General features: G+C 38.3%; 1 protein-coding gene across 2 annotated transcripts; it reads left to right on the top strand.

Moving 5' to 3' along the window:
- The first annotated feature begins 2894 nt into the window (after positions 1 to 2894).
- pnpla2 (patatin-like phospholipase domain containing 2) lies at positions 2895 to 9911 on the top strand. Of its 2 annotated transcripts, none has more exons than XM_008306347.1 (9): positions 2895 to 3380; positions 3835 to 4067; positions 4818 to 4883; positions 5717 to 5926; positions 6080 to 6140; positions 6502 to 6705; positions 7879 to 8011; positions 8257 to 8379; positions 9146 to 9911. In XM_008306347.1, exons 1-9 carry the CDS (start codon positions 3194 to 3196, stop codon positions 9429 to 9431), a joined length of 1503 nt encoding a protein of 500 aa, XP_008304569.1. In that variant the 5' UTR covers positions 2895 to 3193; the 3' UTR covers positions 9432 to 9911. The 2 variants fall into 2 exon arrangements, with proteins under 2 accessions (XP_008304569.1, XP_008304570.1); XM_008306348.1 differs by having other exon boundaries at positions 9159 to 9315.
- Positions 9912 to 11864: the final 1953 nt, after the last annotated feature.

The following is an 11864-nucleotide window of genomic DNA, read 5'->3' as shown; positions in this document are numbered from 1 at the left end:
CATCTGCAAATGACTCACACCGTAACGAGCTTACTTGAGGTCAATTTTTTTTCAAAATGTTGAGTGTTTTGTTTTTTCTTTTTGCTAAAGTGTTGTTCTATTTATTAAAAGTTTAATTTTAGAACAAATTATTTATCCAACACAAAACTGGCTTTTGTTTTGATGATGACAAGAAGACATGTGAATATGATGATAAAAAATATTTTCAATCTTCTGAACCCCAAGAAGCTTCTGGGCATCTTCTTATGCTCTGTCACATTTTTACTCACTGAGGGCTATTTATTTGTATTTATTTATGTTTTTACAGCTATATAAAGTCCCACATCTCTATGGAAACAGCACAACCTTGGTAAAAGTAGAGAGAACTCAAAAAATGTCTTTTGTGTAGCATAGCAAAGTTATAATGGTGTAAATAAAAAAAAAGAAAAGAGAGACAGAAAAGTGGAACTTCTGCGATTATTTGTTTTACAGAAAAAATAAGATATGAAACTGTTGGATGTACACCATTTTTCCAAGTGCCCACAAATGTTACCAATATTGGGGAACAATCTGGGGCTCAACTTGCTATAGATCATCTATTGCTGTTGGCTCAGCCTGTTTATATCTTTACAACTTCTTCAAACTAGTTGTTTGTCACACTACTATTTTATCATGTTGAATGTATTTTAGAACAACTTGCTGGCAGCTTGCTCCTCTGTACACTGCTTTTGAACCACAATGCATTTATTTTATTGATGAAGCTTATTTTCCTCTCAGTCTGTACTGTTGTCTCCTCTCTGTCTCCTCCCTGGAGTTCACCCGAAAAGTCCCTGAATTTTTGTGACATTACTGTTGGCCTTAACTGCATGTCCCACATGATACATCCACAAACCATTTGGAAGTTAATGATCTGATGATAGGTTCTGTTTTTAAAGTTTCTGAATCTGATAAATAAAGTAATTTTGCTATTTAAAAAAATAAAAAACAGCATTCCTTTCTAGCCCGCCAGCAAGTTTTAGGGTTCAGGGGGTTAAAAAGTGTTCAAAATTAAATTAGCAATTTATCTCCAAAAAACAAACAAAAAAATTTAAATGCATCTCTCTCCCAAAGACTTACTTTCTAAAGTATACTCTTGTGAATTTTTATTGATCTATTTATTGTGATCAGTTGTCTTTAAAGGGTTACTTGTCTTGTTTTTCTCTTATATGCATGGGCGATTGACCCATCAGTAAAACGGCGTTACATATTGTTCAAGAAATGATGTGAAAAGTTCATCTCTGTTGTGGAAGCCATTCACTCATGTAGAAAAGAATCTTATCGATTCAGATACACTCTGCCAAAGGTCAACCGTCAACTATTTTGGGTACAATAACAAAATATTCCTCAGAAAACCTCTTGGTGAAGCTGTCATCTCTAGGTTGGGCACATTTCACTTCTCTGAGTACCTTTAGTTGACATGAATCCACACGGGGCTCCTGGAGATCTGAATCATTCTGGAACAGTTGGTACAAGCTTTGACAGTTAGTACATACTTGATGAGGCAGGGGTTTACTTTTTAAGAAAATGAACTAACTGACGGTGGTTTCACAATGCCCTCGAGAGAACTATGATGTCCTAAACAGAATCTGAATCGGTTCCCAATAAAGTGACTATTTGCAGTGTAATTCTGTGAATACATTATTCAAGGAAATGTTACAAAAAAACATTTCAGTGTTATTGCAGAATGTAGAGATGTGGGATTTCAGTACTATAACAGTGCTGCAGTTGGCTGTTTTGTAAGAGCCAGATTTGTCAATCCTTAATATAGGAACATATTCTATTTTTTCTTGCTGAACAAAGTTTTTAAAACAATGGCAATTTACTCAAGTACTGTCCGGAGCACAAATCTGAGGTACTTGTACTTTACTTGCGTCTTTTCTTTTCATGCCACCTTTTGTGTCCACTCCACTACCTTTCTGAAAAAAAAAATCATATTTTTACTTCACTGCATTTATTTGACAGCGTTAGTTACACCACAAGTTAGGATTTTTGCAGGCAGAACATATTAAGGACCTGAAAAATACAATGTGTGATACATTAACCTACACTAAATTCTGTATGAGTACAGCCTAAACAATTATTTGAATAATCAATCAGTGAGTTTTTGTGATGGAATTGCTTACTTTTTTCTTCTTTTTTTTTTAGAAACACTGAGTCAGTTAGATGGGAAAATACTCAGCAGATTGAGCCATGATGAAAACAAGTAGCACTTGGTTACAAAACTGTTCAAAACAAGCTCCACCTCAACCAACTACAATAGTAAAATCCTGCTGTTATCCTAATGCAGAGTAATGCGAATACGTTCTCAATCACTGTTTTCTTGATAAACATTGAAAGTGTTGCCCTTTTTTATTGAATGGTCACAACGACAATTTTTTAAAAAGTTCAGTACAACTACTAGTACGCACCATTGCAGATCTGCTTTGATCGATCTGTCAACAGCAGCTTAATCTTACCAGTATTGCATAGCAGGGAATCAATTCACATTCTTCCTAAAGATAACACATATTGTGTAAGAAAGTCCCAATACAGCCGAGTTTGTTCTATCAGGACATTTTCCTGTCAAAAATATGAACATAAACAGGCAGATAAATTTAGAAAGGACAAAACAAAACTCGTAACTCCGCCTGGGGACAAACATTTGACAGCTGTCAGAAATGTGAGTGACCGCTATCTGACTTCTCGGGTGTTGCAGCGGTGACGACTGTGATTGGTCACTTCATCACCGCTTACGATTGCGATTGGTCTATTTTTTTCGGCAACCTCGACTCTGATTGGACAAGCCGGCTCCTTCCAGCATACGCCAGCAAAACAGGCAAAATAATAACAACTCCCCACGTCTCTATATTAACAAGCGCAGGACTGTTTTTTTAATTACACTGCACTAACGGGGCTTACTTTCGGCATGAGGGTATTTTGTTTGTATTTTTTCGCTCAACTTGCTACTTTTTAAAAAAAGAAAGTGACTTCTGCTGATAGCGAGGGGCTAAAAACAATTAGCAAGCAAAGTCCAGTGAGGGTCAGAAAGCATGTGAAGAGGACGCATTTGTAAATATGAACGGTGTTCCACACTAAAGGCAGGGTACTAGTTTTTTTGTTGTCAGTATCCCAGCGTGAAAGTGGTAAAAAAAATTATTTGCCTGCGACCCCAGGACCAGTGGACCGAACCGCCGGTATGTTTCCCCTAGACGCTCCGTGGAACATCTCTTTCGCAGGTTGCGGCTTCCTCGGTATCTACCATGTCGGAGTGGCGAGCTGTCTGCTGGATCAGGCGCCTTTTCTGGTCAAACACGCCCGGCACATATACGGAGCATCAGCCGGAGCTCTCACCGCCACCACTCTGGTCTCTGAAGTATGTCTTGGTAAGTACCTTTAGGGTATTTAATGTGCTTTTACACTCAAAAAGAGCCTCTAGTTTGAGACTCACATTGCTTGTATTAAATGTTTTGGAGTATAAGAATAAATATGGAAGTGAGGTCCATTCATTAAGTGAACATGCTACACCAGCTGAGCTCAGTGATGCACCACAAATTGATATTTTTTCTTGTTAGAAACTACTCTGACAACATAGCAACTTATTGAATTGATCACTGTCCTCCAAATAGAGAGATATCAAAAATATCATTGCTTCAATTCTTGATTCTAATGTACACAGAGCAGCATTGCACAAACTTAGACTTCATTCTGAATATAGTTATTTCTAGTAACAAGGACATTGATTTCCTTCCATCCCTGATCATTCCCTGTTGTCCACCTGATTCTAAACTTCTCAACAGTTCCCACACTTTTCATTTTCTTTTTTCTTTTTTATTACAGGAGAGACTGGTGCAAGTATTATTCAGGTTGCCAAAGAGGCGAGGAAGCGATTCCTTGGACCCATGCATCCTTCCTTTAACCTGGTGAAGATTGTGCGTCACATGCTGCGGCGCAATCTGCCAAATGATTGCCACCATCAGGCCAGCGGGCGGCTGGGAATCTCTCTCACCCGAGTTACAGATGGAGAAAATGTCCTAGTGTCCCAATTTAACAACAAGGAGGAGCTGGTGCAGGTACGCGCTGCATCCGAGACTATGTTTTCTCAATACAATGCCATGGAGTTGGTTGATTATGATGAAATATCAGGACAGATTTGATTTAATACCTCAGTACTGACAGGGTGACATTGTTTTGGGGATGCCCAGGGGTGCCTGCAGATTCTAAATATGCACAACATCTTGAAAAGTGCACATTACATTTTAGAACTTAAGGCATTAGTCAGTTTGTCAGTCGGCAAAAAAAAAAATCCCCTGCAACAATTTAGAACAATCTAATAACAACTTGAGTCAACTATCAAGCAAAATGCAGATTTTCTTTGTTATATAACTGATACAGAACCAGGCCAGAACCTTAGACTCTGGAAAGCTGTGACAGACTTTTGTGTTTTATTATTTTATTATACTTTTCTAATATGTTGTACACAATAAATCAATTTCTTGAAATAATCCTCCTTAGATCAAATACATTCTAAAAACATATACCACTAATTGATTTTACTGATATTATATTTAATTGTAATGCATTTTTTAAAACCAGTAAAATAATGATACAGCTGTAATATACCGAATAATGTTATCACAATATTTGTATAACGTCAGAATCATTGAACTGCAACGATTAGTCACTGTTCTGTCCTAATGATCATATTTGTGTGTTTTTGTTCAGTTTTGTTTAAGTGAGTCAACAATTTGTGCAACAACAGCATTTCTTATCCACCTAATTTGTCAAGCTCTCTTTCTTATGTCATCTCTTTTGTTCCTCAGGCATGCATCTGCAGTGCCTACATCCCAGTGTACTGTGGCCTCATTCCTCCTACACTGCAAGGAGTGGTGAGAAGATTCACTGTTTTTCACTAAGTGTGCATTTTTCTCCTGCTGGCAGTGTCCTATTTTTTCCAGCTAGTAAAACAAACACTTATCGATTTGCATGGAGTTCAAACGATGAACTCTACACACAGGGTGTTGCTGTTGGAGAGGTGTCAGCCCAACTTGCTGCTTTGATTGAATTATATTCAGCGTTTCCTCACATTGTGTTTTGTAGTTCCTACTTTTGGCACGTTTTTCTCCTGTAACTGTGCCCACCGGAGGCCTCCCTTCCCCAAGAATGTGTTTGTTCTGAATAGCACGTGTGTGCAAACAATGATTATAAAATTCCTCTGGAGTTAGTGTTTTTCAGAGAGCTCACACTAACGGGGGGGAAAATAGAGCCTGTATTTTTGCTGCAGGACATGTTTCTAGCTCAAAGGTTTTCTGGGAAATATCGTTGAGCAATACCGGCGGTCTCGTCCTCCCTCTGTGGCCTTTGTGATGAGTTTTAGGAGCTTACATGTGCTTGTGTGTGTGCAAGGCTTGTGACCACAATTAGAGAGTGACAGAGCCAGATGTGACTGTGTTGGCACAGACTTTAAGGTTGTTGTGTCCCTTCTGTCCCCCACAGTGGCTCAAGTTCAAAAAGCTGATGTCACTCTGGTCTTATCTGAAATACACACTGTACGCTTCCAAACAAACATTTGTCCACACACAGGATACGATGCCACTATTATCATGTCCTGTTTAGTAACTGCTGTATGGTGAAATATTTTTCCATTGCTCTGATTCACAGTGAATTTTCTGTGCTCTATTTCTTTCTGTTGTGACACTAATGTCTGTCTTTTATCATTCAGCGATATGTTGACGGAGGAATCTCAGACAACTTGCCTCAGTATGAGCTGAAGAACACTATCACTGTGTCCCCGTTCTCCGGAGAGAGCGACATCTGCCCCCGAGACACTTCAACCAACATCCATGAGTTGCGTTTCACCAACACAAGCATCCAGTTCACCCTCACCAACCTCTACAGAGTCTCCAGGGCACTTTTCCCTCCAGATCCAGCGGTAGGTCATTTGATTACTGCCTTCCAAACACAGACACAGACAAAACCGCACAGCGCTACAGATACATTGATTTGCTCAGATAAACTGGCGTGAACTCAGTGGACTTCCTTGCCTCATGAAAGATAAATATCTGTTTATCCTTCTTTTATTCAGGTTATGAAGGCCATGTGTAAACAGGGATATAAAGATGCTCTACACTTTTTAAAGAGGAATGGTAAGAGTCATTGATTTATCTCAAAGCTTTTTCCAATAGTTGATACCAACAACCCTAATTGATCTTTTGTCCTTGAGGCAGGAAATATTAGTACATACATTCGGTATCATCCTGATATGCTATCAGAACTTATGCTTCCTTTAACCATGTCACCAGATCAATAGACTGCTTGTTCTTGTGATTAGGCTTGTGTTACTTCCTGTAGTTACATACTTGTTGTTTTTAGGGAATGTTTAAGCACACAGTCAACGTGGTTTAACATTTAAAAGTATGTTGATTGTTCAAAACTCATTATATTTAATAAATTGAGCAATGATATGCAGTCGGTATCTATCTAAATACAGTTTTATTCTGTTTTCAGGATTGTTTAATGTCAACGGACCCTACAAAGACAGACCCCTGCTCGCTAACGAAGAAGAAAGCGAGGATTATGATGAAGAGGAGGATGATAATAAAAGTGAAGAGGAAGACAAGTCACACGCGGAAGCAAAATCGGTGGTGTTTTACACCACTTCTTCAACAGAGGAGCACATCATCGAATGCCTCCCACCCAAACTGCACAAAGGTAACATGACTGTAGGACTTACACAGAGAAATGATAAAAGAAGGATTAGATGTAGCTTCATATGAAGCATCTGTACCATAAGTTACATCTAGTACTCAACCAGCATTGTCGGCAGACACCAGTTTCTATTTATTTACCTTAAACAGTATTTTATTCAGACTTACAAATGACCTAAATTAGATAACTTAGTTGTCTTTCATTGCTTCTACAGTTCATTTCCCCCAGAATTTTCAAAGCGTCCAGCCGATGTCCTGAGCTTAAGGAGTTGCATTCAGTCAGTGCCTTGAAATTACCTTTTTACAAGCTAGTGTCAGTTTTAAACAGATAAGTGTCCTTCTGGATCATACTATCTCGTATTGATTCCAGATACACAATCATGAGCTTCCTGGGAATCCTGTAGCGTAGAATCTCCCCCACAGTCTGAGCTTCTTTGTCCCCAGACGGACATCTTTTCTTACATAACCAAACAAATAAGTGACTGATTGGCATTTTTGTGCCTACGCCATCTCCAGCATTGCCACTGTGTTCCCAGCTGTTTACTCTTTATGTGGGGTGTAGTGACAAAGCAAATTAGGTTTTTTTATCCTGCTAAGTAATTACAGGTTTAATGTGTTGGTTTGACAGACTAAAACAATGTCAGGCTGAATCATCAGAACTGAAGCCTTTTACATAAATAGTGTCACATTTGTTAGGTTTTTTTTCTATATCTTAATTTTTGCAGTTAAAAGCTAATGCATTCATTTCCATTTTACATTTAATTTTGTATATTAGCCAGAATAATCCAAACAGTGTAATTCCTTGCTCCTAAAAGGAGACCAGAGACAGTGGCTGCTGGGGAAGTACGATAAATAGATTCAGAACGATCAGTAATTTGAAGCATAACATTTGAAAGTAGTTGCCCTGAAACTGTGCCATTGCCCCTGTTGTAGAGAGTGTTTTTAACCCAGTTCCTGCTCAACAGTACTTTTCCTTTTCAAACCTTCACTGGTGAAGAATACTGCATTTGTGCATTTAAGTGGGACAAGGAGATGATCCGCAGACAGAAAACATTATGTTCTGAAGTGAACCGAACTAAATAATCCATTTGATATGCTGTAACACACATCTTCTATTTAGTGCATTACTAGTTTTTGCATAATGAGGGTAATTGTGTGTCTCTGCCTCCCTCTGCAGCTCTGGTCGAGGCCTGCATGGAGAGGAGGAGCCTGGCGCAGTCGCTAGGCAACACGCTTCCTGTCAGGATGGCCTCAGCCATGATGCTCCCCTACACTCTCCCTCTGGAGTCTGCCATGTCCTTGACTCTCAGGTGCTGTAGGACTTAATTACACCTGCTCCCATTCCCTCAATGTTTGATCTGCACTGTGTGTCTGTTTGAGCTTTGTAAATGCAGTAGCTTAAATTGATTTCTAGATGGTTTTATTGATTGTTGGAACTAATTACATTTGAACTGTGTTTTATTGGTTGTGGCAGAAGCTGCTGCACTGCCACTATCTTACAATCGCTAGAAAAACCTACTGTCAGTTGACTGACAATAGCGTGTCCCGTGTGTAGACTTCTGGAGTGGCTGCCAGATGTGCAGGAAGATGTGGGGTGGATTCGAGAGCAGATAATGAAAGTCCTACAGCACGTTCTTCGCCAGACCTCCAAAAGTATTTCCCGGAATGTATCTGCCAGGTAGTTAACGACGCAATTACACATACATTCAACTTTAAGTTTCATTTGCCGATTTATGCCACATATTTACAGACTGTAGTTACAATGTCATGATTATACATCCATTATTGGTTCAAGCTGCTATCTACATTAACATGGCTGGATTTCAACCTGGTTAAACCTGCAATTATTGATTATTTTAACAAGTAGGGAGCAAAAGAAACAAGTTATGATGGAAATCTTCTTGTAGGACGATCAATTAAACTTGTTTCCAAATTGTTGCTTATGTACATGTTCAGCAGTTACACAGCAACATTCTAATCCTGTCAGAGGGGTTTGTCTGGTCACAAATTAAAGTATACCATTAAAATATATTTGCTCTCCTTTAGCTTTGATTCCTACCATCTCCAGATAGAAATATGTCTTCACTCTATTGTTTATTGAGTTTCTAGCTGTGCATTTAGTTCTGAGCAGGTCACGTGCAGTGGCTTTTTAGAGCTTGTTGCTGAAAACAGCTGCCTGCGGCTAAATACGACACTTTAAGAGTTTAAAAAACAGAACAAATTTAAGTTATTGATATAATGCTGAGCAAAGCAGAAAAACTAGATTGAGTTGATCATTCTCAGGAGGTTCATCACAACCACTTTCACATTTACACATTGATATTAAATGCATTGTTGGTATAAGATATCTATTATACCTGCGTGAATAACAGCAAGTGAAACTGTTGCAGCTCACTCCTTATTCACGCCTCTGTATGCTGGTAAATGCTCTTAATAAACACCAGGTTGTTGTGCCAGCTGGAGCTGCACCACTACCAGGCCCTCCCATCCCACTTCAGCTCTACCAACCTGTTTCCCGCCTGGGTGAACGGAAGCGGTTCTCCAGTCCAGGATGTGTTCGGACGTCTCGACCACTACAAGAAGCAGCTGCTGTCTGGAGTCCTCTGTATCAACATGAACCTGCAGGGCTCCTTCAAAACCAGGGTAATGTCACCAGACAACAGCCCTCCACCTAGCCTCCCCCCAGAAGGCCTCACGATGCACAAAATTCCAACTCTGGAGAAGCTCTGAGCATCTCCTAAGACCTTCTGTTACTGCAGCACTGATTCCAGATACTTATTCCAGAGCCAGAAACATTTTTAGACAATTTAAATCAGATTTTAATATCTGTTTTCTGTTTTGTGATCTAATCAGCCCCTTTCTATTGTGGTTGGAAGTGGTAATAAACACACTTAGTATGTATTAAATATTTCTGGATTAATGCATGACCCTGAAATACGTTTTTAACTACAGTACAGTCATGCAGGCCCACAGACAGTAAGTATGTCTGTAAGTGCATTTAGACTTAGCACATGTGTTCAGTCATGTACAAACTTGAATTACAGGATGTTACAAACAAAAATGCGCACTTGAAGTAGTATGGTTAAAATAGACGAGTGTTTATGTTTTTAGTGGAATGCAGTCAGACCAGTAGTTAGGCAGCATTTTCCTGCTGTATCCGGTTATGAGCTTTAAGTTGTTTCAGCTACACAGACAGTGTAGGACTGGAGAGAAAAAAAACAAACAAAAAAAAAAACACACAACGGATGCACAAATCTGTTTGGTACAAGTCGTTACTCCATTTATGTGAAGCAAGTGTCCATGCACTGTTGTGAAAAACACACTGTCTCTGTGTTTCTATGTTTGTCTTAATGCCAAGATCTGATGTCTCAACAATTATTTATATGTAAAGTACAAAACTTCTTTACTTTTTGCAATCATAGACTCTTGTGTCTTGTCATTGTGATTTACATGTAAATTACCACTCTTTTGGAATTGATTTTCTAATCTTTTTTGTTTTGAATTGGTGCTTAGAAATATTTTAAACAACAGCTTTGATGCTATATTACATTTTTACTGCATTTACAGTCAATCAAATGTGTGATTTTTAATTAATCAAATAATCAGTTTGCTTTTAATTTTACTTCTTCTTCTTCTTAGGTAATAACCTACCTATATAAATGCTTCTCTTGTACTGTGTACAATATTCTCTCTTAGATCAAGCCCCACGTTGTGCCTTAAACTTCACGTAATGATTGCCAAGTGAATACAACATATCGTAAAAATGTAACAGGGGATCATATTTATGTGATCATGAAATAAAGTGGTATTGCATAACATTACCTTTGTGTTTTCAACAATTATTCTCACATTAACCAGAAAATCTGTGATTCACCATGAAAAGTACACAGAGAGAAGGAACAGTAAATATACCCAGCAGTGACCAAACAGTGGCGCAGGGATCTGAGGACTTTATGGCAGGCTCCCAAATTATTCCAGCTAAATAAGAAGTATTTACAAAATATTCCTGAACTGAACCTGAATGTGAAGGCCAGAAATAATGTAGCCTTTTTATGGACTACATTACAGTTGGATGGCAATGGAAAGAAGCAACATAAACCATCAAATCTGAAAAAAAAAAAGACATGTCAGTTTGAAAAGTAAAGCTGGACTGCTTTCGAGGTTCATTTTACTATTATGTTTCCCAAAACTAAATTTGATTGTATTCTCCTCAGAAAATAAGAGGCTGCAATGATAAAGTCATACCTTCCATAATAACCACTAGTAGCTGTTTTGCTTCATGAATCTAGTAATAGATTTTGGAAAGATGTATGTGGTTCCACCTCTATAACCACATGTCACCATTTGAATTCATTGCTCAGTATGTGTAATTTATAGTACATTTGTAATGTAGAAGCAAATGTATTCTTACTGATGGTACATTTATCAGTGCACTGTTGGCAAGTGCTTAACTAAAGGGAATCGCTGGATTTCCTGAAGTCCTATTTAAAACATATAATAAAGTAAGGCCTCAGCCATAGTGTGTGAAGTGCCCTGAGATGACTTGAACTGAACTGGTAACCTCATCGCATATCTCTGTGAGAAAGTAGCTCTTAAATTGCTGTGGCATACAAAATCTGTAAAAGAAAAGCTTTCTTGTCTTAAGAATCTTAGTCTATTTGTTTTTTATTTACTTTAAAAAATAATAATTTCCTGCTTGGTAAATCATTTTTAAATAGCTGTTACCAATTGCTTACGCAAGCACAAGGACTAATAAATATTAAACTTTTTTTAAAAAATGTTAACTTCCATTGTTTTATGAAAATAAAAAAGCAAAAAACATCTGAGATGGTTGTTCAAAGTTTAGATTTTTTAACAGTTGATATTGCAGTTTCATTGACATGAGGGTCAGGATGTGACTCCATTTGGGGGCCGAGCCTTGATTCCGCCTCTGCTCACAAAACATAGCAAAACTTATCACATAGAGTCTTATCAGCTGTGGTCGGTTGTGAAAGCTGTTTTACAAGGTATCAAGGTTTAACAAAGCTTTACTATCAGGACTTCTATGTAACCATATCACCTAAAATAAAAGTACTGAAACAGAAATAAATCATGCACTCCAGTTTGTGATAGCCACTGTAAGAATGACCAAGTCTGCCCTAAAGAGACACTTTTGAGATCTCA

Source organism: Stegastes partitus, unplaced genomic scaffold (genome assembly GCF_000690725.1).
Source record: "Stegastes partitus isolate 25-593 unplaced genomic scaffold, Stegastes_partitus-1.0.2 Scaffold3644, whole genome shotgun sequence".
NCBI classification, from domain to species: domain Eukaryota; kingdom Metazoa; phylum Chordata; class Actinopteri; family Pomacentridae; genus Stegastes; species Stegastes partitus.
This window is presented reverse-complemented; position numbering and strand designations above follow the sequence as displayed.

Bases quoted from the DNA above. Each gene is read 5' to 3' on its own strand.
- pnpla2 (XM_008306347.1), top strand. From the start codon at position 3,194: ATGTTTCCCCTAGACGCTCCGTGGAACATCTCTTTCGCAGGTTGCGGC. The intron at 3,381-3,834 runs GTAAGTACCTTT...TTTTTATTACAG, and splicing joins GGTCTCTGAAGTATGTCTTG to GAGAGACTGGTGCAAGTATT. The intron at 5,927-6,079 runs GTAGGTCATTTG...TCTTTTATTCAG, and splicing joins TTTTCCCTCCAGATCCAGCG to GTTATGAAGGCCATGTGTAA.